Source organism: Microtus oregoni, unplaced genomic scaffold (genome assembly GCF_018167655.1).
Source record: "Microtus oregoni isolate MIOR12 unplaced genomic scaffold, Mior012 000210F_ref0000141, whole genome shotgun sequence".
NCBI classification, from domain to species: domain Eukaryota; kingdom Metazoa; phylum Chordata; class Mammalia; order Rodentia; family Cricetidae; genus Microtus; species Microtus oregoni.
In genome coordinates this window covers 39304-67200 of record NW_024544868.1, presented here as the reverse complement: position 1 = coordinate 67200, position 27897 = coordinate 39304, and the positions used below count along the sequence as shown (strand labels likewise).

Sequence of the window (27897 nt, the reverse complement as noted above, 5' to 3'; positions counted from 1 at the left end):
ATGAGACCTCGTGGCCTACAAAGACAAAGAGGGAGCCAGGCGCCATCGCAGCCTAAGGGGCTGGGGTCGGGGGAAAAGGCCCAGGCACATGATGCCCAACCTCCCTGGCCACCAGAGCACCTGACCTGCAAAAGCCTTGGGTTTTGCCGAACGGAGCAAGACCAATTGCAAAAGCCTGAAAACTCCTTGAGTTTTGCAATGGCCTCCCCACGCCTGGGCATCTTCTGCTGCCCCACGAGGGACGCAGCCACGCAGCTGGTGCTGAGCTTCCAACCGCGGGTGTTTCACGCGCTGTGCCTGGGCAGTGGCGCTCTCCGCCTGGTGCTGGGCCTCCTGCAACTCCTGCCTGGACGCAGATCTGTGAGTCACACGGGGCCTGCGATGTCCCCACCAGCCTCGGTGCGCATCCTCCGCGCTGCCACCGCCTGCGACTTTCTGGGCTGCCTGGGTAAGAGCGTGCGGTCAGCTCCTTTTAGGGATGGAATACGCAGCTCACGGAGTAGGATGTGCAAAGTTGTGCAGCGGGCTCCTTTAGGGGATGGAATACGCAGCTCATAGAATATGCAAGGTTGTGCAGCTGGCTCCTTTTGGGAATGGAATACGCAGCTCACGGGGTAGACCGAGCAAGGTTGTTAATTCAAAGAGGAGAAACAGTCAACGCCACCCGTGCCCATGTTTTTCCCCATTGTGCTTATTTGTTGGTTATTTTGTTTTTCATCTAAAAATTCTATCTTCTGAGCTCTTGTTGAAATCACCAGGGTCCTGAGCTTGCTGGGTCAGAGCCCCCCCCCGCCCCCCCCCCCCCCCAGCGGCTCTGTCTCCAACCCCTCAGTCTGGTTTTGAACCTCAGGTATACAAAGTTCTATCTGGTGCATGTTTTGTGACACCTAAGAGAGATTCACATGGATCTAATCTACATGGGAAGTAGAAAAAGACAAGATCTCCTGAATAAATTGGGAGCATGGGGACCTTGGGGGAGGGGAGCAGACAGAAATGTAGAGCTCAATAAAAATCAATAAATAAAAAAATTAAAAAGAATGACACAACATTTTAAAATGTTTCAGTATCCCAGAGAAGACGTGATGGCTGCATAAATTTATATAAAGCTGCGTGGGAATGAACACAGCATTTGTTCCTGATCTGAGACCCTCTTATCTCTGCTAGGGCCAAGTAGAAGGTGGGAAATAGATGCTGTGGTCCACAAAACAATCATGGTTAACAACCTGGCCCTTAACAGAAATGAGTTTGTCGATGTCCTCTTTCAACTAGAGCATAATGCACGTTACTGAACTCCAAACTAGACGTTTTATTTTATCGGCTTGGTGTGGGAATTGTCCAATATGCATGCAGGTCGTCTATAATTATAAAGAAGTATCCTGAATCTCCAGATGCATCCTGCCTGGCTTTGCAGATGTTTTCCCTTTTTCCTCCCTCCTGGCTGGGTTAATTAAAAACAAATCCCAAGCTGGATGAATTTCTGTCTGTCAGGTTCCAATAGAAAGAAAGCACCAAAACCAAAAAATGTTGTGTAGTGAAGACCTGTTTTATACTATTGCCAAGAGTTACAAACATGAGATTATAGACACTGAAGAGTTTGAGTTCCCATGAATACTCTGTAATTCTAAGTCACTTTCTCACATTTGGAGAGCACGACAGGAAAAACCATTTCCTTTCCACAAGGGATAAATTGTTTTCCATGCAGGATAGCTTGATTCCTTCAGGATGTTTTTAGAATAGGTATAAGTAAGTAATTTAGTTCTGTAGCTTGAATAATTAGAAATAAAGACGTACCTAGCTATCTTGTTGAGTAGCAAAAGAACATAATCCTTCAAAAAAATCGGGTAGATGAGGTTGTAGACATGAGACTGAAGTACTTTTCAGAAAAGCTGTTCTAATTTATTAGTGGTGGCTTGATAATTAGAAGATTTGGCTTAAGAGTTCAGGGACCACATTAATTCTTCAGTGCATGTGTGGAGTAGTGTATTACATGGTACACATGCATTTTCCCAGATCCTTATATGATGAGTAACAAGGATATTAAAAGTACAAGTGAAAATCACAGATCTGCCAGTGGTGCGGTGATTCCCAATCACCAAACAAAACAGGAACAATGTTGTTCCTGCTTATAACGTGAACAGACGCTGAAGTGCCTGGGACAACTCTCACAATAACAATGATCTCGGTTGCTCAGCCTTCAGTTTCCTTGTTATTGTTGCACACCAATATGTCTGCTTTTCTCTTTCATCTTTCTCTCTTTCCTTTCTTTGTTCCCTTTTTTATACCCCCTCTAAAACAACCAACTTGTTTGCAGTTTTGAATTAAAATCAATAAAGCTTTTACTTTCTAATTCTCATCCAGGAATTGTTATCAGGTCCACAGTATGGGTAGCCTACCCAGATTTCATTGAAAACGTCTCCGGTGTGAATGGAACTGACATGTGGCCTGCTGCTTTCTGTGTGGGGAGCGCAGTAAGTCACCTCCCTTTGTTCACCCTCCTCCTTCTGCTCCTGCTGCATGATGGTCTTCACACACACACGTGCATGTGAACACACGCACACGCGCACATGCCTCCCTCTGCTCACCTTCCTCCTGCTCCTGCTGTATGACAGTCTTCAAAGTCAGCAGAACAAACACTGGGAATTGTGGTGAATGCAACTCTCAGGTCACACCCTGGACCTGAGGACCAGGAGTCAGTGTGAGGTCAAATCTACTTGGGGTGTAGATGAATACACAAGTCTGAGAATGAACCATCTAGTGTTTCAGCCTTCACCTTACACACACAAACACACGTGCACACACACACATGCACACACACATGCACACGCACACACACATGCACACGCGCACACACATGCACACGCACACACACACATGCACACGCACACACACACATGCACACGCACACACACACATGCGGGCATGCGTGCACATGCACACGCACACACGCACACTTTTTCCATAATGTGTACGCAGCCCCAATCAAAGTCAGCTATAGAGAAAGACAGAAAGATTGAATGTGGTTTTCTAAAGGAAATATATTTAAATATACATGAAATATTCCACATGAAATTTTTGTATAAGTAAAACATGCAGTAAACACATAGATTACACACAGAGAAACTCACTAAGCTTCTGGCACTGCCATTCCCTTCACAGGAATGATGTGGAGAAGGTAAGAATGCCATGTGGAAGTCTCAGTTCCTCGGTAGAATTTCCAGCTTACTTCCATTTCTACTCTCTATGATTCCCTAGCTGTATTCCAACAATGCCTCTGTCTCAGTGAACATGTGCCTTGTCTTAAGCACACCAGAGACAGAGTTCCTGTGTCAAATCTAACTCTATTGACAAAGGACACACACATACATGTCAAATCTAACTCTATAGACAGAGGATACACAGATTTCCCATGTCAAATTTAACTACATAGACAGAGGATGAACCTACATGTCAAATCTAACTCTATAGACAGAGTATACACAGAATTCCTGTGTCAAATCTAACTATACTGACAGAGGACACATGCATACACAGACACCACCGGGCCACAGCCATCGTGCGCTTCAGAGAATGTGTCCATGTGGGATGGCTCACCAATGCCGTCAGACAGAGCCGTGTCTGACCCTCATTGCAGGTGTGAGTTGCAGGCCTCATGCATGCTGCTAGAATTGTTAATGCTGAGCTCCTCTTGGTTACAGATGTGGGTCCAGCTGTTGTATGGCGCCTGCCTCTGGTGGCTCTTCTGCTATGCAGTCGATGTGTACCTGGTGATCAGGAGATCGGCGGGACTGAGGTATTTATGACTGGGAACACGGACAGGGATGTCTTTCCTGTTTCTGTGAGGGAAAGTCGGACATGCTGTTGGGCATTCAAAGGTTCTTGGTGGTGCGGTTCACGCCATATATCACCTGCCAATTGGATTTCTATCCAGAAATATTTATGCTTGCTCATTTTTATAGTGACATTTCTTTCAGACACCTGGTTCCACTATGCAATTCAGGCTGCCCCTGAACCTAGGATCCTCCTGCCTCCGTTTCCTGAGTGCTCAGATGAAAAGGATTTGCCGCTATTCCCAGCTGACAGCTCATTTCTATAAGATACCAATGGTAAATTCAAAACATCAAGATTCTTCCAAAATTGCAAACAAGTAACTTTGGAAATTAAAGAGTTAGAAGCTGTTGGTAAGTTCAAGTGAAAAGCGTATGTGTTCAAAACCCTGGGTTCAATTCCAGTGGCCACATCAAAATCCAGAAGCCTAAAAGCAGTGGGGGAATCAGGCATTTGGAAGTGAGCACTGTGTAAGAGCCTCTCACTCTGTCATCCTGCACTGCTTTTATGCTCTGTTTATCATCCGGGCTCCCACCCTGTCCCCTGCTCCTCAGAGGCTTCAGTATTAATTCTAAGGTCAACATTCATTTTAGCAGGCAGGATGATGGTAATGCCAACATCTAGAAGGTTTTGGGAAGTGCATGGCTTCTGAAGATGTGCGATCACATGGAAAGTTAATACATGGGCTGTGAAGCTTTTTAAAGGCAGGAGTGTGGGCAAGTCTCAAGCGTGGAGATATGTACCTGTCCCTCTGCACATATGTGACAGTTGCATAGCTTGTCTTTTCACAGGACTCCTAACAGTGGCAGCAGGAGCTGCCTCTGACTCTGGTGCCTGCTTCCCTGGCATTTTCCTCCTGCTGGGTTGCCTCATTCAGTCTCAATTGGAGAGGAGGTGCCTAGTGCCTAGTCTCAGTATAACTGGCTGATATCCTTGGGAGGTGGGCCTTTTTCTGAAGGGAACCTGAAGAGGTGAGAGGAGGGACTGGAAGGAGAAGAAGCAGGGGAAAGGGCTGGGATGTGAAAGCAAAACAAAATAGATAAATACAAAAAATAGTAAGACTTTGAAGAAAAAAAGTTATGTGCCTGTGTGAAACAGAGCGAGCTCACCATCCTAGAGACGCCAGGCATATAGCAGAAGTCACAAAATGCTCAGTTTCCGTGGAGACCAAGTCTCACCCTAGAGAGACTGAGGCTGGTATTAAATTCCAGGGCAGGGGCCCAACTTGGCAAACAAGGTTGGTAAATGTCACATGTCCTTTGGGATCTGGTAAGCACCCATCCACTTTCTTTGGCAGGGCAGAGTCCTTTCCCCCTTTAATTCCCATGCCCAGAAATATTATTAAGATAGACTTGAAGTTTAAATTTTAGCTTTCACTGTAGCTCCTGCTCTAGTGAAGAATATTGAGGTTTCAAAACAATATTACACAGGGCTTGACATCTTGAAAAAGACCTTGAACTAAACGTATGATGCATCGTAAGAAAATGACAATATGGTTCTCCTCAGAGTCATCTCAAGCACCCCAGAGTCAGGGGTGGGAAGATCTGGAGTTGGAGGTTAACTCAGGCTGAATAATGGGACCCTGTTGCAAAAAGAGATGAAAGTGTGGACATCAGAAGCCATAAGATCTCGGGCAGGCCACAAAGGTGGCTGGTCCTGGGCACAGGATGAGAGGCAGAGACATAGATGGGCACAGCCATGCCGAGTGAGGTTGGATATTTATTTAGTGGGTTATGGAGGGGAGAAGGGGAGAAGGGAGAAGAGCAGAGAGGCAGGGGGGGGAGGGAAGAGAGGGAGCAAGACAGGGGAAGAGAAAGAGAGAGAGAGAGAGAGAGAGAGAGAGAGAGAGAGAGAGAGAGAGAGAGAAGAGGAAGCAAGACAAGGGAGCACGGAGAGAGAGGGAGAGAGACAGGTGTTGTGTGGAGGAGTGGCAGGCTGCGTCCCTAGCACCCGACCGCCCACATGGCTAGCTTATGTCCCAAAATAATTACATGGAAACTGTATTCTTTTTTTTTTTTTTTGGTTTTTCGAGACAGGGTTTCTCTGTAGCTTTGGTGCCTGTCCTGGAACTAGCTCTTGTAGACCAGGCTGGCCTCGAACTCCCAGAGATCCTCCTGCCTCTGCCTCCCGAGTGCTGGGATTAAAGGCGTGCGCCACCACCGCCGGGCCGGAAACTGTATTCTTTTAAACACTGCTTGGCCCATTAGTTTTAACCTCTTATTGGCTAACTCTTACATATTGATCTAACCCATTTCTAATATTCTGTGTAGCACCACGAGCTGGCTTACCAGGAAAGATCTTAACCTGCGTCTGTCTGGAGTGGGAGAATTATGGTGACTGCCTGACTCGGCTTCTTTCTCCCAGAATTCTGTTCTGTCTACTCCACCCACCTAAGGGCTGGCCTATCAAAGACCAAGCAGTTTCTTTATTAATTAACCAATGAAAGCAACAGATAATACAGATGAACCTCCTCCATCAGACAGGAGAGGGAGAAAGAGGGGAACACACACACCCAGAGGGAGAGAAGGAGGGAGAGGAGAGGGAGAAAGACGGGGAACACAGAGAGAGGGAGGGAGAGAGAGAGGAGAGGGAGAAAGAGGGGAACAGAGAGAGAGAGAGAGAGAGAGAGAGAGAGAGAGAGAGAGAGAGAGAGAGAGAGGAGAGGGAGAAAGAGACGGGGACACAGAGGAGGGAGGGAGAGGGAGAGAGGAGAGAGAGAAAGAGAGGGGAACATATACACAGAGAAGAGAGAGAGAGAGAGAGAGAGAGAGAGAGAGAGAAGGAGAGGAGAGGGAGAAAGAGAGGGGAACACACACACACACAGAGGGGAGAGGGAGACAGAGTGGGGAGAGGAGGAAAGACAGGAACACACACACAGAGGGGAGAGGGATAAAGACAGGAACACGGAGACAAAAAGAGACAGAGAGAGGGAGGGGAAGGGGGAGAGATGGGGAGAAGGGAGAGAGCTGGAAAAGAAGAGGCTGGGGCCAACAGGAAGGAAGGACAGACAGGCATTGAGTGGGTGGGGCTTGTCTCTTACAGGGATAGGACAAACCATTACAGTTGGGAACCATGAAGCATTCAGACAAAGATACACAGGTGTTCACTTATGGTCTGACTGCCACGAGTCGACACTGAGTGAGGGTGCAGGTTCATAATCTGGTTGGGTTTTAGAAGGCGTCTGTTATTAACACGGCCGTCTCCTGTATCCTGTAGCCTAGATGTGGCTGTTGTGGCACACAGAAGGAAGAACCATTGCCCAGGTTTCAGTGACCTCCAGCCTTGGATTTGGCTAGTCTTGCCTCCTGGACTGAACTCCTTGCTCTGTCAATACACCTGGTGTGGCCCCAAATGAGGGGAGGGTGTGGTGGAATTTGCATGTTCTGCTGTCATCAACAACACAGCTCCTGCAGAGGGCCACTCCAGGGTAGCAGAGTCTGCGCATAACTTAGATCTCTGGTAATGCTCACATCACAGAGTGCTCCCCTTAGATCTCTGGCAATGTTCACATCACAGACAGGCTCCCCTCAGATCTCTGGCAATGCTCACATCACAGACACCCCCCCCCCCCAGCTTCCTGCCCCTGTGAGGCCGGAGAGGGATACTCCAGGAACTGGTTACAATGGGGGAGACAAAATAATGCTGGAGTCATTTCCTTGTGCTCTCCCAGCAGTTGGAACAAAGTGGTTTTTCTCTGGAAGCTTTGTGTGCGAGCCTCTGCTTCTTTTCCTGCTTAGTTTCTTGCTCTGATCCATGAGCATGATTTCTGCTCATACAGCTGCTCTTCAAAGTCAGAATCCCCACTGGACATGGCTGCCATTTGCTAGGTATCTTGCTGAATCTCACATGACAGCTAGTGTCTGTGACTGCTGGAGCCCAGCCTGCCCACCCGATCACAAAGAAGCATCTGTTTGAATGCTCTCCACTGTTCCATGGGATGAGCTGGCTCCACGTGGCTCTATGGAGTTACCAGAGTTACCGGCAGTATCTGAAGGCCACGTCCTCAAATCCAGAGAATTAGACGAGAAGGGTGGACTGGGTGGGTACGTGCAAAAGATAAAGGAGGGATATGGCTGGAATGTGAGCTATGCAGGGAATGGGAAGTGCAGAGGAGGGAGGAAGAAAAGAAAACCCTCAGGTTTGCCAGCAGAATTTGAGATGTCTAATACCCACCAGGTCCTGAGACACCGAGTCTCTTTTGAGCCTTCAGATTACACTCTTTGTCTGATTTCCACCCAAGATATCCATCCCCATTTTATCTATTAGTTATTTTTAATTATGTGTATATTTATATGTCTGTGTGTGGGCTTATGAGCAGGTACCTGAAGAAGCTAGAAGAGGGTATTTACCTGGATCCCCAAGAGCTAGAGTTAGAGACATTTGTGAAGCTGCCTGACAAGGCTACTAGGAACTGTACTCAGGTCCTCTGTGAGAGCGGTATAGTGCTCTTAACTGAAGCATCTCTCTAGCTTCTCACACTCTGTTTAAAACAGAGCCTTTTTTTTCCTAGATTTTAGTGTTTTAAACCTTAACACTTACCTTATTGCATTTTGAATTTATTTCCAGAGTTTTTCTGTGTATCCCTGGTTATTATGGAGCTCACCTTACTCTGTAAACCAGGCTGGCCTCAAACTCACAGAGCTCTGTTGGCCTCTGCCTCCTGAGTGCTGAGATTAAAGGTTTGTGCCATCACTGCTTGACTGATCTATCATCTATCTATCTATCTATCTATCTATCTATCTATCTATCTATCTATCTATCTATCATCTATCTACCCATCAGTTTTTGAGACAGGGGTATAGCTATGTGTATTCTAGCCCAAAATTCCTGTATTTTTATGACTTCCTATGATTATATTGGGCCACCCTGGTAATCTAAGATGAGCTCACCTCAACAATCCTTTTTTTTTTTAGGACTTTATTTTTTTTTAAAAAAAAAACATAAACAAAAAACAAGTTTCCACCTCCTCCCAGCCTCCCATTTCCCTCCCCCTCCTCCCACCCTTCTCCCCCTCCCCCCATTCCTCTCCCCCTCCCTCTCCAGTCCACAGAGCAGTCCGGGTTCCCTGCCCTGTGGTAAGTCCTAGGTCCTCCCCACTCTGTCCATATCTAGGAAGGTGAACATCCAAACTGGCTAAGCTCCCACAAAGCCAGCACATTAAGTAGGATCAAAACCCCGTGCCATTGTCCTTGGCGTCTCATCAGCCCTCATTGTTCGCCATGTTCAGAGAGTCCGGTTTTATCCCATGCTTTTTCGGTCACAGTCCAGCTGGCCTTGGTGAGCTCCCAGTAGATCAGCTCCACTGTCTCAGTGGGTGGGTGCACGCCTCGTGGTCCCGACTTCTTTGCTCATGTTCTCCCTCCTTCTGCTCCTCATTGGGACCTTGGGAGCTCAGTCCAGTGCTCCTGTGTGGGTCTCTGTCTCTATCTCTATCCATCACCAGATGAAGGTTCTATGATGGTATGCAAGATATTCGTCAGTATTGCTCTAGGATAGGGTCATTTCAGGTTCCCAATCCTCAGCTGCCCAAGGAACTAACTGGGAACCTCATCTTGGGCACTTGGGAGCCCCTCTAGGGTCAAGTCTCTTGCCCACCCTAAAGTGGCTCCCTTAACTAAGAATTGTGGTTCCGTGCTCCCCTATCCACCTTTCCTTTATCCCAATTCTCCTGTTTCCCCAAGTCCCCCCTCCTTCCCTTCTACCTTTTCTCTCCCCATCTCCCCTTACCCCCATCCCACCCCACCCCCAAGATCCCAATTTTCTCCCCAGCAATTTGGTCTACTTCCCTTAGCCAAGAGGATAACTATATGTTTTTCCTTGGGTTCACCTTCTTACTTAGCTTCTTTAGGTTCACCTATTGTAGACTCCGTGGCCCTTATTTATGGCTAGAAACCAATTATGAGTGAGTACATCCCATGTTCATCTTTTTGGGTCTGGGATACCTCACTCAGGATAGTGTTTTCTATTTCCATCCATTTGCATGCAAAATTCGAGAAGTCATTGTTTTTTACCGCAGCGTAGTACTCTAGCGTGTATATATTTCATACTTTCTTCATCCATTCTTCCATTGAAGGGCATCTAGGTTGTTTCCAGGACCTCAACAATCCTTAATCACATCTGTGGACTTTCCTGTCATATTGTATTCCAGGTTCTAGAAATCAGGACATGGACATCATTGGGACCTTGTTTTGGCTACCACACCGTTTAGCTACTTAACTTATACACTTAGCCTTCTACTTTGGATGATCACAGTTCTGAACTCGATTTCCCAGCCTCTGTTCCTATTTCCCTATTTAGTGCTTAGGGGGTACAATTACTTGCATGATTCTTATGAGGATTTGATATGACAACCACTTGAAATTGTGAAATTCAGAAAAGTGACTTGTGTTGTTCTTGGTATTTTCTGTGTCTACAACTTTTGCTCCATAAACGTTTGGCCACTGAAAGTTGCAAGTGATTTCACTGTGCCATATATGATCACCATAATGGATTACCACAGGGTCAGAGCAACGGGGCCAACTAATCACACATTGAAATTGATCACTTTTCAGAAGGCTCCACTTTTTGTCACTTCCCCATTAGAATTTCCTGATGACATTCAAATCACAACAGACGAGAACTGAACACTGCTTTCTCAGCGTATCTACATATGGGATTGTTTCTCTTTTTTTATTATTAAGATTGAATCTCAGAAGTAGCAGCCACCACCCCCCATTAGGACGGTTGTCATCAGAACTGGAATTATGTAATGGTGTGTATCTGTAGTTGCAGCTACTTCAAACAGGACAAGTTCTTGAGCTCAGGAGTTCAAAGCCACTCTGGACAACAAGGTGAACTCCCACTTAGTTTGTTTTTAAACACACACCCCCCAAAACCAAGAAAAGAAGAAAAAGTGGTGTTCACTGTTGTCAGAGACAAAGAGAATTTGGTTCATTCAAAATTTAAATATGAAGGGGTTGGGGTACAGCTTAGTCATAGAGCAACTGACTGCTGTCTATGAAGATGTACACTGGCTTAACATGGACATACCATTTAACCCAACAATTTCACACACACACAACACACACATGCACACACACCATGCACATGCACACCACACACGCACACCACACACACACCATACACACACCACGCACACACACACATGCACACCACACATATACACACACATGCACACCACACACACACGCACCACACATACAGCATACACACGCATACCACACACACTCATGTACACATAAACCACACACGCACACCACACATGCACACCACACACCACACACATGCACACCACACACACATGCACCACACACACACAACATACACATGCATACCACACACACTCATGTACACACACACACACTCATGTACACACACACACTCATGTACACACACACCACACACACAAACCACACACACAAACCACACACGCACACCACACATGCACACCACACACACACCATACACACACCACGCACACACACACACATGCACACCACACACACACCATACACACACCACGCACACACACACACCACACAATGCACACTACTCACACATGCACCACACACACACATACAACATACTCACGCATACCACACACACACTCATGTACACACACAAACCACACACGCACACCACACATGCACAATACACACATGCATACCACACACACACTCATGTACACACACACCACACACACAAACCACACACGCACACCACACATGCACACCACACACACACCATACACACACCACGCACACACACACACACCACACACACACATGCACACCACTCACACATGCACCACACACACATACAACATACACACGCATACCACACACACACTCATGTACACACACACCACACACACAAACCACACACGCACACCACACATGCACACCACACACACACCATACACACACCACGCACACACACACACATGCACACCACACACACACCATACACACACCACGCACACACACACACCACACACATGCACACTACTCACACATGCACCACACACACACATACAACATACTCACGCATACCACACACACACTCATGTACACACACAAACCACACACGCACACCACACATGCACAATACACACATGCATACCACACACACACTCATGTACACACACACACCACACACACAAACCACACACGCACACCACACATGCACACCACACACACACCATACACACACCACGCACACACACACACCACACACACACATGCACACCACTCACACATGCACCACACACACATACAACATACACACGCATACCACACACACACTCATGTACACACACACACCACGCACACACACACACATGCACACCACACATGCACAATACACACATGCATACCACACACACCACACACACACACACACACCCAAAAATTGAAAATAGGAGCTCAGATAACTGTATATACATGTTCACAACAGTACTACTCATAGCAGCCAAATGATAGAAACAATCTAAATTTCTATTTGAAGGAGCATAATGGGGCTTGTCCATATGACGGTTTATTACACAACCATGAAAAACTCACTAAGTGAAAAATACTATATGCAAAGCCATTCAGTTTATTATCGTCTGTGTGACTATCCAGAACAGACAACTCCACAGAATAAGGCGTATAGGTGGCTCTCAGGGCCAGCAAGGATGGTAGTGACTACTAACGGGAACAAATTCTTTTGTGCTGATCAAAATGTCCTGGAATTAGTTAGTAGTGATGGCTGAACAACACTGCGCATGTGCAAAGCATCTCTGAACTTCTCACTTTCAAATAACAAATTTTATGTGATGTGAATTTCACCTCATCTGAAAATACAACAATGTAAACCCAACAACCTCCTCACCGACAGCCCGAGAAACTCTTGGCAAGAAACCGTTCATGGCACAGAAGTCGATCTGGTCCTTTCCGTTGGGCAGGCATGTGACCATCTAATCTGTGGCGACCTCTCTTCTGTTCTCTCCTAGCACCATGATGCTCTACCACATTATGGCCTGGGGCCTGGCTGTGCTGCTCTGCGTGGAGGGGGCAGTCATGCTCTACTACCCGTCCGTGTCCAGGTAAGCCCGGTCACCCCGTAATGTAGTGCTCAGATCCCTGGTCTATTGCATGTCTCTAACATGGAATGAAAAGCTGGATAGATGAATCCCACTGGAAAAGAATGAGGGACAGTAAGTCAGGGGTAGAGAATTTTTCAACACGCTTAAGGCATTGAGATCCACCCCTCCCTGCGAACAGAGATATTTATAAAACCTCAGGGCCTGAGGATGACCACTGTAAATTTAAGCAGAAAACAGAGAGGTAGACAGTATCTCTGTGATTTTAGGAATGTGTCTACCGGGGCTCAGCACAGCACAGCCCTCCTGGTCAATCCTACCCTTTGCCTGTGTTTGTTAATAAAGTTTTATCGGAACACATGAAAGACCCCAGTGCTGGGCAGTCTTTCAGGCTGAGGAGACCCTCCCAAGGAGCAGCGAGTCACTCTTCGGATGCAAATAGCAAGAGGCTTTATTAAGTACTTAAGTACACAGGTACCTGGGGCGACTTAGTCTTTCTGAAGACAAGCGCGCCTGCAGACTGGGGGAAGGTCTTTTTATAGGAAAGAGGGCAGCAGAAGCAGATTACAGAAGCAAATGCATTGTTAGTGGTCAGTTGGAATGGGGCAAGGGGCACAGGGGGTTTTTCCTTTTCCCAGCACAGATGTATGGGAACAGACATCCTGTTAATTGATGTCCTGTCCGAATCTATGGATATAAATATCCTGTTTTGCAGCCAGGGACCCTGACCTTACTCTGCACTTACAGTCGTTCGTCAAAAGCTTTGTGAAATGACGTTACAGCAGCCAAGCTGGGATCTTTCATAGGGGGAGTTGTCTCTTCTGTGAATTACTGATATTCTAAGTTGGGCACATGTGCTGACTATAGGCATCCTGTTTCCCTAAGCAAACGGGATGTTCTCATGAGAGCCGGCTAGCTGCAGGTCCTGAGAGGGTCCTGAGGGTCTTAAGCGAACAGGATGTTCTCATGGGAGCAGGCCAGCTGCGGGTTCTGGGAGGGGGGGGTGTCCAGAGGGTCTTTCACACACACTTGTTTGTGTGTGGACCGCTGCCACCTTTGCTTGACAGACATAGGATTCAGAGCTACCAGAGACCACAAAGCTGAAATATACGAACCATCTGCTTCTGTACGGGAGAAGTTTGCTGACCCATAGTGTAGAATGCTTTTGATGACTCTCGGTTTTTTTGTTAGATGTCTGTCTCCACTTTGGTATTGCCTTGTCTAGGAATCACTTTTCTGTGGCTGTGAATAAATACCGTGACTCAAGGTAACTTAAGGAAGAGAGAGTTTATTTGAGCTTACACTTCCAGAGAGATGAAAAGTCCATTGTGACAGGGAGGCATGGCAGCAAGAGGTAGCCATGATTGCCATGATCAGGAAGCTGAAAGATCACGTCTTCGACCACAAACACAGAACAAAGACAGTGAACTGAAGGCCTCTTCAAATACCTGAGCCTGTTGGGGACATTCCTCATTTCAACAATTGCAACCTGCCAACCAGGGATCTTCTCAGGGAGCTCTGTGCAGGCACGCTCTATATTTTGCTTTCTGAAAAGCTTATAAAGAACAGACAACAGTGTTACCACTATCACAGTAGAGCACGCTTAACTGGAAAGCTCCTTCTTTTCTCCCTTTCTTTTCTTGTGTCCTCCCCTCTGGGACCTGGAAATTCCCAGAAAAAAATTGAGTACAAGACTTCCATTGATTCGTGGCTCGCAAGGAGGCCCCGGGTGCTCAAATGCCTTTAATTGAGCTTGGATTTAAAGTCTCGATGTGTGATTATCTCTTAGTCCTGTGCTACCCATTTTCTGGAACCCTGGGTGTTCTTTACGTATAGCCTCACTCTCGTTTCAACAATTGCAACCTGCCAACCAGGGATCTTCTCAGGGAGCTCTGTCATTTTCTCTCTGCCTGTCTGTCAGAATTACTCTTCTCTGCCTTTTCATGTCCCTGGAATTTTTCCAGACCACACTGATCCTTCATAACTGAAGAACATTATTTCTGTTAGAAAGAGTCATCATAGTGGCTCGTTGGCCTCTTTGTACCTGAACTGTTCCATGGCCTGCTTGGCCTTTGTTTATTAATTCACAGCCATTTTTCTCCTCTTAAATCATATGTGTTTTAGTTGATAGTTCTTAACTTTTTTAATTAAAAAATAATTTATTTGTACCAGTGTTTTGCCTGCATGTATGTATGTGCATCATGTGTGTGCCTGGTACTGAAGGAAGTCTGAAGAGGGCACAGGAACTCTGATGATTATGGTGTGTGGGTGCTGAGACTGAACCCAGGTCCTCGGCAAGAACAGCAAGTGCCGTCAACCTTTGAGCCATTCCTCAGTTCCAGATCCTATATTTGTCACATGCATGCATGACCTTTCACTGCATCCTAAGGTGACCAATGATTTTCATGATTAATCTGTAGAAATCCTCATTAGTTGCCCTAAAAACAACTGACTTCGTTATTCATGATAACGAAAAAAAGACTTCGTTATTCATGATAACGACATTTCATTTTAAATCTTTTTTGGAGGCAGGGTCTCTCTATTCTATAGCTCTGGCTGCCCTGGAACTCACTGTGTAGACCAGAATGATCTCAAACACAGAGACGCCACTGCTTTCCTCTTCCGAGTGCTGGGATTAAAGGCAAGCGCCACCACACCCAGCTTTTTTCACATCTTAAACTTCTACCTTCTGAGTTGCTCAAGGAGAGGAAGTGGATCGTATTCAAGTTCCTAGGCAAGGCCACATAGCAAGTACTCAAAGTCCAGAATTAAAATGGATGTCTTTGTCTCCCCTTCTACTTGGACTGTGTGTGTGTGTGTGTGTGTGTGTGTGTGTGTGTGTGTGTGTGTGTGTGTGTGTTTTCTTGAAGAGACTCAATGCAGAGAATCCACCACTCCGGAAGACTTTTTCCATCCTATACTTTCCCAGAAGGCCTTTAAAAGTTTCCCCCAGTGAAATGCTCTATCACTCCTCCCATATATGAGACAGGAACATGACCTCTTATCTCAGTTTCCAGGGAAGTGGGTCATCTCAGCTAAAGCTTTTCTTTAAAGAAGAATGTTTTGGTATTCCTCTTTTCAGGTGTGAGAGGGGCCTGGACCATGCCATTCCCCATTATGTCACCACATACTTGCCACTACTGCTTGTCCTTGTGGCCAACCCCATCCTGTTTCACAAGACAGTGACTGCAGGTAAATCTTGCAGGGGGCGGGGTTACTCTTGTTATATGAACATTGAGTACATTTGCATGCCTTGGAACTCACAGAAAAAACAGCTGTTCCTTCTGCAGTGACACACGACAACTGAACTTATCATTTTTTCAAGACATAAATGGAATAGTTGGACAAAACGATCATGTTTAATAAGTGAAGATGTGAAAGTCTACCTACACAGGGTTTTTGCTGGTATTTGCTCAGCTAAAGATCATCGGTTTTGGTTGAGGCTTCACTTCTTTGCTGGGCTCCTCCAGAGTCTGCCTTTAGTCTGGATGGCCTGAAGGTGATTTTGTAAAACTGTAGAGGCCACTTCAGTAGAGGAAGAGACAGATAAGGGAAGGGGTGAGGTTTGGATTCAGAGTTTGGTCATCCCTAGGCAGTCACTTGACCTATGCATTTTTCCACAAGGACAGGAAACAGAAGTGGAACACAGGAAACAAGTCCATTGTAATGGTAAAAACTGAATGAGGGGAAGATAGTGAGTCAGCAAAGGGATACAGCTCTTACAGCTAGGACTAGGGGCCTGCATCTCATCCCTTCCACCTCCTCAAGTGACCATGGCTCGGAGTGAGTGTCCATTGGTATCCATGTTTCTGTGCCTCTCTTGGGTAGAATGTGAGTTAAGGTATTTGCGCATTGGCCTTCACAGAAAGGTCATTTAAGAGTCAGGAGTTGTTGCGAGAAACTTCTAAAGAGTGTTTAAAGCCTCTATCACTAGTGATAAACTGTTGACATGTTTGATGCATCTTTTCCTATCTGCTTTTAAATATAGTACATTAAATATTTTACTTTTTATGCTATAGTCTCAACTGTTGGTTGAACTGAAAAATATTTATTTATTTACTATATATATGTGTGTATGCCTACCTGAGTTTATGTGCATCACATGCATATCAAGGCTAAAAGAGGGCATTAGGTTCTCTGATGGGTGTGAGCTCTCATGTGGTTACTGGGAACCAAACTCCAGTCTTCTGCAAGGACAGAAAGTGTTTTTAATCATAGAGGCATCTCTCCGGCCCTTGCTTGTAGAATAAAAAAAAGTTAAAAGTCTATTATTATTCCGGACACAGAAAGACAATTATCACATGTACTCACTCATATGTGGTTTTTAAACATAAAACAAAGAAAACCAGTCCACAAATCACAATCCCAGAGAACCTAGACAACAATGAGGACCCTAAGAGAGACATACATGGATCTAATCTACATGGGAAGTAGAAAAAGACAAGATCTCCTGAGTAAATTGGGAGCATGGAGACCATGGAGGATTGAAAGGGGAGGGGAGAGGCAGGGAGGGGATCAGAGAAAAATGTGGAGCTCAATAAAAATCAAATATATATATACACAAAACAAAACTCTATTATTATTGGTAGGAATTTATTGTCTTTAGATAAATTTTTTCTTATCTGCTTTTAAATATAGGAATTTTGTTTTAAAAATTTCACACAAGAAGTGTTTTTTGTCAAAGCAGTGGAAATGTCTTGGCCAAACACTATACTGTTCCAGTGGTTATATCTGTGCAACAGAACCATGGGTCATTATTCTCTAATTATATATTTTATCTTGTCTGTAAGGAGAATTTTTAACTTTTTCAATATTCTTTTTTTCTTTTATTTATTACTTTATAAATAATACAAATCAAAATTTCCACTTCCTCCCCTCCTCCGTTTCCTTCCCGCTCCCCCATACTGCTGCCCCCTCCCTCTCCAGTCCTAAGAGAGGGAAGGGTACCCTGCCCTGTGGGAAGTCCAAGGCCCTCCCCTTTCCATCGAGGCTTACTAAGGTATGCATCAAAATAGAATAGGATCACAAAAAGCCAGTACATGCAACACAGACAAATCCCAGTGCCATTATCATTGGCTTCTCAGTCTGCCCCAATTGTGAGCCACATTCAGAGGGTCCAGTTTGATCCCATGCTCGTTCAGCCCTAGTCCAGCTGGTTTTGGTGAGCTCCCATTAGAACAGGCACACTGTCTCAGTGGGTGAACCAACCCCTTGTGGTCCTGACTTCCTTGCTCATATTCTCCCTCCTTCTGCTCTTCAACTAGACCTTGGGAGCTCAGTCCAGTGCTCCGATGTGGGTCTCTGTCTCTATCTCCATCTGTTGCCGGGTGAAGATTCTATGATGATATTCAAGATAGTCATCAGTCTAACTAAAAGACAAGGCCAGTTCAGGCACCCTCTCCTCCACTAACCAGGGTCCTAGCTGGTGTCATCCCCGTGGTCTCCTGGGAACCCCTCCAGAGCCAAGTCTCTTGTCAACCCTAAAATGCCTCCCTCAATTAAGATAACTCCTTCCCTGCTCCCACATCCGTCCTTCCTCCATCTCAACCATCCCATTCCCCCAAGCTCTTCCCAATCCTTCCAATCTCCCATCTCTCTCCTCTTCTCCCCTTCCCCCACCCCACCCCAGCCCCATGCTCACAACTTTTGTCTGCTTCCAATTTCCAGGAGGATCTATATATGTTTTTCGTTCAGTTCACCTTTTTACTTAGCTTCTCTAGGATTGCGAAATATAGGCTCAATGCCCTTTGTTTATGGCTAGAATCCACTAATGAGTGAGTTCAAACCATATTCATATTTTGGGGTCTGGGTTATCTCAATCAGGATAGTGTTTTCTTCATCCACCCGTTTGGATGCAAAATTCAAGATGTCATTGTTTTTTTTACCACTGAATAGTACTCTAATGTGTATATGTGCCACACTTTCTTTATCCATTCTTCCATTGAAAGGCATCTAAGTTGTTTCCAGGTTCTGGCTATTACAAATAATGCTGCAATGAACATAGTTGAGCAAATGCTTTTGTAGTATGATTGGGCATCTCTTGGGTATATTCCCAACAGTGGCATTGCTGGATCCTGAGGTAGGTTGATTCCCAATTTCCTGAGAAACCACCATACTGATTTCCAAAGTGGTTGCACAAGTTTGCATTCTCACGAGAAATGGATGAGTGTTCCCCTTAGTCCTCATCCTCTCCAGCATAGGCTATCATTGGTGTTTTTGAATTTAGCCATTCTGACAGGTATAAGATGGTATCTCAGAATTGTTTTGATTTGCATTTCCCTGATAGGCTAAGGAGGTTGAACATGTTCTTAAGTATCTTTTGGCCATTTGAAATTCTTCTGTTGAGATTTCTCTGTTCGGTTCAGTACCCCATTTTTTAATTGGGTTATTTAGAATGTTAATGTCTAGTTTCTTGAGTTCTTTATATATTTTGGAGATCAGTCCTTTGTCTGATGTGGGATTGGTGAAGATCTTCTCCCAGTCAGTAGGTTGTCTTTTTGTCTTAATGACAGTGTCCTTTGCTTTACAGAAGCTTCTCAGTTTCAGGAGGTCCCATTTATTCATTTTTGCTCTTATTGTCTGTGCTACTGGGGTTATACGTAGAAAGTGATCTCCTGTGCCCATGTATTGCAGGCTACTTCCTACTTTCTCTTCTGTCAGGTTCAGGGTGTCAGATTTATATTGAGGTCTTTAATCCATTTGGACTTGAGTTTTGTGCATGGTGATAGGTATGGATCTATTTTCATTTTTCTACATGTTGACATCCAGTTATGCCAGCACCATTTGTTAAAGATGCTTTCTTTCTTCCATTGTTTACTTTTAGCTCCTTTATCGAAAATCAAGTGTTCATAGGTTTGTGGATATATATCCGGGTCTTCAATTCGATTCCATTGGTCAACATAACTGTTTTTATGCCAATACCAAGCTGTTTTCATTACTGCAGCTCTGTGATAGAGTTTAATGTCAGGGATGGAAATGCCTCCAGAAGTTCCATTATTGTATAGGATTGTTTTGGTTATCCTGGTTTTTTTTCCATATAAAGTTGATTTTTCTATCAAGGTCTGTGTGGAATTTTGTTGTGATTTTGATGGGGATTGCATTGAATCTATAGATTACCTTTGGTAGAATTGCTATTTTTATTACGTTGATCCTACCAATCCAAGAGCATGGGAGATCTTTCCATTTTCTGGTATCTCTTCAATTTCTTTATTCAAAGACTTAAAGTTCTTGTCAAATAGATCTTTCACTTCCTTGGTTAGTGTTGCCCCAAGATACTTTATGTATTTGTGGCTATAGTGAAAGGTAATATTTCTCTGATTTTACTCTCAGATTCTTTATCCTTTGTGTATAGGAGGGCTACTGATTTTTTTGAGTTGATCTTGTATCCTGCCACATCACTGAAGGTACTCATCAGCTGTAGGAATTCTCTAGTAGAGTTTTGGGAATCACTAATGTACACTATCATATCATCTGCAAATAACAAATTTTGACTTCTTCCTTTCCAATTAGAATCCCCTTGATCTCCTTATGTTATCTTATTGCTATTGCTAGAACTTCAAGCACTATGTTGAAGAGATATGGAGAGAGTGGACAGCCTTGTCTTGTTCCTGATTTTAGTGGAATGGCTTTGAGTTTCTCTCCATTTAATTTGATGTTACCTGTTGGCTTTCTGTATATTGCTTTTATTGTATTTAGATATAATCCTTGTATCCCTAATCTCTCCAAGACCTTTATCATAAAGGGGTGTTGAATTTTGTCAAATGCTTTTTCAGCATCTAATGAAATGATCATATGGTTTTTTTCTTTTAGTTTATTTATATGATGGATTACATTGATAGATTTTCATATGTTGAACCAGCCCCACATCTCTGGGATGAAGCCTACTTGATCATAATGGATGAGTTTTTGATGTGTTCTTGGATTCAGTTTGCCAGTAGTTTATTGAGAATTTTTGCATGGATGTTCATGAGTGAGACTAATTCTCTCTCTGTGTTGAGTCTTTGTATGATTTTGGTGTTAGGGTAACTGTAGATTCATTAAAAGGGCTTGGCAATGACTCTTTTGTTTCTATTCTGTGGAACACATTAAGGAGTATAGGTATTAGCTCTTCTTGGAAGTTCTGGTAGAATTCTGCACTAAAACCATCTGGCCCTAGAATTTTTTTTTTTTTTTGGTTGGGATGTTTTTGATGACAACTTCTATTTCCTTGTGACTTATAGGTCTATTTTAATTGTTCACCTGGTCTTAATTTAATTTGGTATATGGTATTTATCTTTAAAAATGTCCATTTCTTTTACATTTTTCAATTTTGTGGAGTACAGGATTTGTAGTGAGACCTAATGGCAATCTGAATTTCCTCAGTGAATGTTGTTATGTCCCCCTTTTCATTTCTGATATTGTTAATTTGAGTGTTCTCTCTCTGCCTTTTGATTAGTTTGGATAGAGGTTTGTCAATCTTGTCAATTTTCTCAAAGTACTAGCTCTTATTTTCGTTGATTCTTTGTATTGTTTTCTGTGTTTCTATTTTGTCGATTTCAGTCATCAGTTTGATTATTTCCAGTCTTCTACTCCTCCTGGGTGAGTCTGCTTCTTTTTTTTCTAGAGCTTTCAGGTGGGCTGTTAAGTCTCCAATGTGAGCTTTCTCTGTTTTCTTTAAGTGGGCACTTAGTGCTATGAACTTTCCTCTTAGCACTGCTTTCATAGTGTCCCATAGGTTTGAGTATGTTGTGTCTTCATTTTTGTTAAATTCAAGGAAGACTTTAATTTCTTTCTTTATTTCTTCCTTGACCTAAGGGTGGTTCAGTAGTTGACTGTTCAGTTTCCATGAGTTTGTAGGCTCTCTGGTTGTTTTATTGTTGTTAACTTCTAACTGTACTCCATGGTGATCCGATAAAACACAGGTGGTTACTCCAATTTTTTTGTATCTGTGGATGTTTGCTTTGTTACCAACTATGTGGTCGATTTTTGAGACGGTTCCATGAGGTGCTGCGAAGAAGGTATATTCTTTCCTGTTTGGGTGGAATGTTCTATAAATGTCTGTTAAGTCCATTTGATTCATTACATCTGTTAGTTCTCTTATTTCTTTGTTAAGTTTCTGTCTGGTTGACCTGTCCATTGGTGAGAGAGGAGTGTTGAAATCTCCTATTATTATTGTGTGGGGTTTGATGTGTGATTTGAATTCTAGTAATGTTTCTTTTACATATGTGGGTGCTTTTTCAATATTCTAAAATAGTAAGTGTATATTATTTTAGAATGGACAAAACAAGCCTTTAAAACACAATACTTGAATGAATTACTAATAAAATCAAGAGTTCAGTTAACAAATGATCAGTGTTAATTTCCAAGTTGTGACAAAATTCCTGCATTTGTGTTTGATGTCAGCACCAGGAGAATCTAGAAGGACCTATAGGTTTGCCGCTAATCCCTGAGCTCAGTCAGTGAAGTTGAAAAAGCTCAGGGGAAGAGCACTTTCCTAGCATGCATGAGTCCTTATGTATCATTCCTAGTATCACAATATACAGAGTTATTTCAAAGTGTAAGTTTATATGTCTGTGTATGTATATATGTGTACATGTACATGTGTATATGTCTGTATGCCTTGGTATCTGTGAGTACTCCAGGTACAACACTGTAATAACTGTCAGTGATGGGGTTTACCTCATGCTCTTCTGGCTATGTGTAAGCGTTCGTATCTGCTTTGATTTTCTTCTCTATTATGAGTTAATATAAGTCATGAGTATTGTCTGATATTTCTTTACACTCCTACAGTGGCCTCTTTACTGAAAGGAAGAAAAGGTGTTTACACGGAGAATGAGAGGCTGATGGGAGCCGTGATCAAGAGCCGGTTTTTCAAAATAATGCTGGTGTTGATTGCATGGTAACCTTTCTTCTAGTATTTTTGTTGTTGCTTGTGCTAGTGGGAAGGATCTGCCAACTTGTCATTTTACTTTTCCAAATGTGACTTACGTGTTCCAAAGGAAATCATCTGGAAGGGAAATCTCTGAGACAATGTAATGCATCCCCTGAAGGAATGAACAAAACACAGGTCAACAAGTCCAGAACTCACTTTTTTTTAAAAAAAAGAAAAACCTTTATGACAATTATGTATCAAACCCTGAGAATAAGAAGCTAACTATTCAAGTTTTTATTTATTTATTTTTTAAAGACAGAATCAGCCAGTTTTTCTTCTCCCTTTCTATTTTCTTATTGTTTTGAGACAATGTCTCCCCCCATATCCCTGGCTGACCCCTGTGGTTTGCTTGCCTCTGTCTTCCAGGTGCTGGGGTTGCAGAAAAACACCATCATGCCCAGCTATGGGTTCAGTTTTCAAATATTTAAGCTGTATGCACCTGGCATTTCGTCTCGTTGCTGGGCTGACCAAAGTAAAGGGGCAATGATGCTTTTTATCTTATGTAAATATAAGTATTTTGCTTGTGTGGAAGCAGATGTGCCATGTGTGTGTTTGGTGCCCATAGAGACCAGAAGAGTATGCCCAGATATCCCTGAAGTTAGCATTTTTTATCATTTATTTATTTATTTGTTTTTTAAGACAGGGACAGGGTCTCATGAGCTGCTCCGGGTTAGCCTGGAACTCACAGAGTTATGCCTGCCTCTGGAACACTGGGGTTAAAACACATGCCACTGTGCCCTGCAGGTACAGAATTTGTGAACTACCCTGTGAGTGCTGGGAACTGAACCCACATCCTCTGCGAGAACAGCAAGTGCTTCTCTGCCCTGGCCTAATTTTATGAGTGTACCCATCTGTCTTACTCTTGTCCCCACAATTCCTGTACCTTTAGAGAAAAGGCCCAGGGCACATCTTCAGTGTAAAGACTCAGCTCACTGAAGGGTAGAGAAGAAGCTGGGCAGTCATCCCCTTTTGTGCCCCCCCCCCCTTCACAAACGTTTCTGGTTGATGCTTTGAAAACATCTAACAAAGCTTATGTAAAAAGATTGCGATCCAAGCTGTAATGAATCAGTACCATACGGAACAAGGCAACTCTCCGTGGTATTACTTCCCCCAGCAGGAGGACATTTCTTTAATTGCCTTTCAGGTGAGGCCAACGTTAACTACTGCTTGTCATTCTTTCACCTTGTTATTTCACAGCGCAGGGACGCACCGAGACTAACATTTTAAAATTCCACACAAGGACTGATATTGAGTATTTTTCGGCTAGTGTGATAAAACATCATGTCAGAGGTAATTTATATAAAGAAAGATTTATTTGGGGCTTACAGTTACAGAAGGATAGGCGTTCATCACTCTCATAGCAGCAAGCGCGGCAGCAGGCAGGTTGGTGCTGGGGCAGAAGCTCAGAGTTCACAACCCGATTCACAAAAAAAGAAGCAAAGATGCTCACTGAGAATGCTGTGGGCATTTGAGACTTCAGAACTCACTGAAAGTGATACTCCTCCCACAAGGCCAGACCTCCTAATCCTTCCCAAATAATTCCACCCACTGGGGGGGGGGGGGCGGGTAGGGTCAAGAGGCCATTCTCATTTAAACCAGATCAGGACTGGTGAGGTGGCTCAGTAAGCAAAGATGCTTACGCTCAGGTCTGACAATTTGATGTCTACATCCTACAAAGTTGTGGGAGAAAACCGACTTCAAGAGATGTCCTCCGACTACACCCCAGCCCCGCCACAAGCACGCATGCACCGTCTCTCAGGGACACACAGATTCCTCATAAAATATCAAAATAGTATTTTGGTCTCCATCAAAAGTTTAGGTTACTTCTCAAAAAGAAAGAAGGAAGGAAGGAGGGAGGGAGGGAGGGAGGGAGGGAGGGGGGAGGGAGGGAGGGAGGGAGGGAGGGAGGGAGAGGGAGGGAGGAGGAACGAAGGAGCAAGAATGAAAGAGGAAGGAAGGAAGGAAGTCTTTAGGTTACCTCTCTTATGGAGGATGATTTCTGGTTTGATACAGGGTTAAACTTTACACCTTGATGTGATGTGCAGTGTTTCCATCAGGAGAATCATTTGAGGTCTGTGTTAGATCAAGAGAAGGATTTGTATCTCAACTAAAGTCTTGATGCCAACTCAACTCCTTCTTCCTAAAGTGGTCAAATTGCTACCAAAAACCGATACACACAAACCGTGGTGAAAGACATGATGAATTTCACTGAGTGACATTTTCCTTCCATCAGTTGGTCATCCAATATCATCAACGAAAGTCTTTTGTTCTACCTTGAAATGAAACCAGATATCCACGGAGACTCTCTGAAACGCATCCAGAATGCAGCCAGGACCACGTGGTTTATCATGGTAGGTCAATATAGACTTTTTTTTCTTCTCATAAAAAAGGAAATCAACGTAAAAAACATTCAAAGTCCAGCATGTAAACATATAATCAGCGCGAGGTTCTTGGATGACCTCTATCACCTGGTGCACTGGCAAGCTAGATTCAGTCATCGCATTATTGAGCAGGCTCAGGTCTGAGATGGAGCCTGGTGCTTGCATTCACGGGGTGTTTGATCTTTAGCACTGCAAAGTGAGTGAGTGAGTGAGTGAGTGAGTGAGTGAGTGAGTGAGTGAGTGGGTGAATGAGTTAATAAAAGCACAACAATCTCTGCTAAGTCACTTGCGCCTAGAATATGAAGGATTTGACGTTAACTCACAGGATCAAACTCTTACTCATTTTTTTTGCCTTTTTTAAAAATTAGATATTTTATTTTGCTTGTTTTTAAATTAGATGTTTTATTTTGCTTCTTTTTAAATTAGATATCTTACTTTGCTTCCTTTTAAATTAGATATTTTATTTTGTGTGTCTGGGTGTTTCAGAGGAATGCCAGTTCATTGGGCAAACCAGAACGGCACTTATCACTATGGTGACCAAAGATCGTCCCATTTCCCTTGATCTCCACATGTCCTTCACCCTCCTTCCCAGGGAATACTGAATCCAGCCCAAGGACTTCTCCTGTCTCTGGCTTTCTATGGCTGGACAGGATGCAACCTGGATGCCCATCCTCCCAAAATGGTGATGCAGTGGGAAGCAATGACTGCATCTGCTGAGTCCCCTGTGGGCTCCCGTGTGCCTCACGGAAATCCCAAGAAGGTGGCTTGTGCTGGGGGACACACTTCTGATGAGGTGGTGAGCGTTCTGTCTGAAGGTAATACATTAAGCAGGGAGGTGCATTTCCTCTTCCACATCTTTTCATTTTTATCTATTTATCCACCCCTTTTAGAAATCGCTCACATTTTAGTGTATGATTGTGTTACCTGCTTGTATGTCTGTGAACCACATGTGTACCCGGTGCCCATGAAAACCAGAAGGTGGGGTCAGGTCCCCTGGAACTGGAGTTCTGGGTGGTTGTGAGCTGCTGTGTGATGCTGGGAACTAAACATGATTCTTCTAGGAGAACAGCAAGTGCTCTTAACCACTACATGTTCTCCTCATTTTTTAATTTTTTTATTTTTAAAACAGAATCTTACTCTGAAACAGAGGGTGGTCTGTAACATCCAATCCTCCCACCTTAGCTGTTTGAATGGTATTGGAGGAATAGACCACCGTGCCCAGCTAACTGGTTGCAATAATATCCTGGCAGTCTAAGGGGAAATGTTTAAAAACACTCAGTGGCTTAGTTCCCACATGCAAATCGGGATACCCACAGTCACCTGTAACTCCAGGTCCAGGAGAGCTAATGCCCTCTTGTGGTCCGGGTGGGCACATAAACACATGTACTCGAAGATACATATAAATAAAAATAAATCTAAGCGACAATAAACCTAGTTAGGTTCATCAGAACAATCCTGCGCATTCTCAGTTGGTCCACAGAGAATGGGGAGAAACAGCTGATATTAGCTTACTAGAGTGTGACAGTGAAAACTCTTTACACATCAATAAATGTCTTCTGTGGCATAGTGTCCCCTGGGTCAGAAAACGTTTCCTTTGCATTTTGAACATAATGTTTGGGGCGCAAAAACATCCATGTACACACACACACGTGCACACACATACACACACACACAGACACACACACACACACACGCACACCACACACACAGACACACGCACACAAACCACACATACCATACACATACCACAGTGCACACACACACGAACACACTCACACACGTGCACACAAGCACACGCACATGCACACCACACATACACACATGCACACATGCATGTACACACACAAATACACGCATGCACGTGTGCACACACACACACACGCCCAATGACAATACACAGCACAGCCCCAACAAAATAATTTGCCTTGTGTCAAACTAGTGGGAAGAGTATTTTCAGGAAAGATGTGTGGAATTGGCTAGAGGAATTCTATCTTCTTTCCTTTTCCTGCTTTTTAAATACACGGAAGGAGGTTCATTCTTGGAACAAGTCTGACTGAGAAAATGTGTAAATAAACCCATGACCTGATCTCCCCAAGGTGCTAATATATAGTTGTATTGGGGAGCCCTAGAGGAAACAGAGAAGCCCTTCTGGCTAGACTGACAAGATGGAGAAACCTTGTGTCTGGGGACTTTTTTTTTGTCTGTACTGGAATGGAACCCAAGGTCTCATTCATGCTGGGCTATTTCTGCAACTCCAGTCACACCCCAGCCCACAGGCTTCTGATACAGCCCAGTAGTTCACGAAGGACAGGGACATACAAGTTCAAACCACTGTCAGCACGCCAAGTTACTGATATAACCTGGGGAAGGAGGCAAAAAGTTGCATCTAGAATTAGTTGTGTGTATTTGAATTCCCATGCTGAAAGCTCAAACAACTGAGCCATTTTGACACTATAATAAAATCCTACAGTAACAATAAACCCCACTACATCTGGTTCCTACACCCTACCTCTCCCGCCTAGAACAGAATTAACAGGACCCTCCTTGTTTCTATTTCTTCCAACTAGGTGTTGCCCTGGACTGTTGCTCAGAGACCGGAAGTGTTCGAAGTCTTTAAAAATGAAGGAAGGTCCAACGGGAAAATAAACAGGGCCATTGTTCTAATTTTTCTATGCATATGAATGTTCTGCATATTTCCT

The 27897-nt window shown here is 44.0% G+C and overlaps 1 protein-coding gene across 1 annotated transcript; it reads left to right on the top strand.

The window, feature by feature from the left end:
- The first annotated feature begins 131 nt into the window (after positions 1-131).
- On the top strand, positions 132-27897 carry LOC121445571 (G-protein coupled receptor 143-like). Its single transcript, XM_041647708.1, has 9 exons — positions 132-448; positions 2359-2468; positions 3696-3790; positions 12818-12910; positions 15990-16099; positions 22676-22784; positions 25051-25168; positions 25791-26013; positions 27766-27897. Exons 1-9 carry the CDS (start codon positions 199-201, stop codon positions 27813-27815), a joined length of 1158 nt encoding a protein of 385 aa, XP_041503642.1. The 5' UTR covers positions 132-198; the 3' UTR covers positions 27816-27897.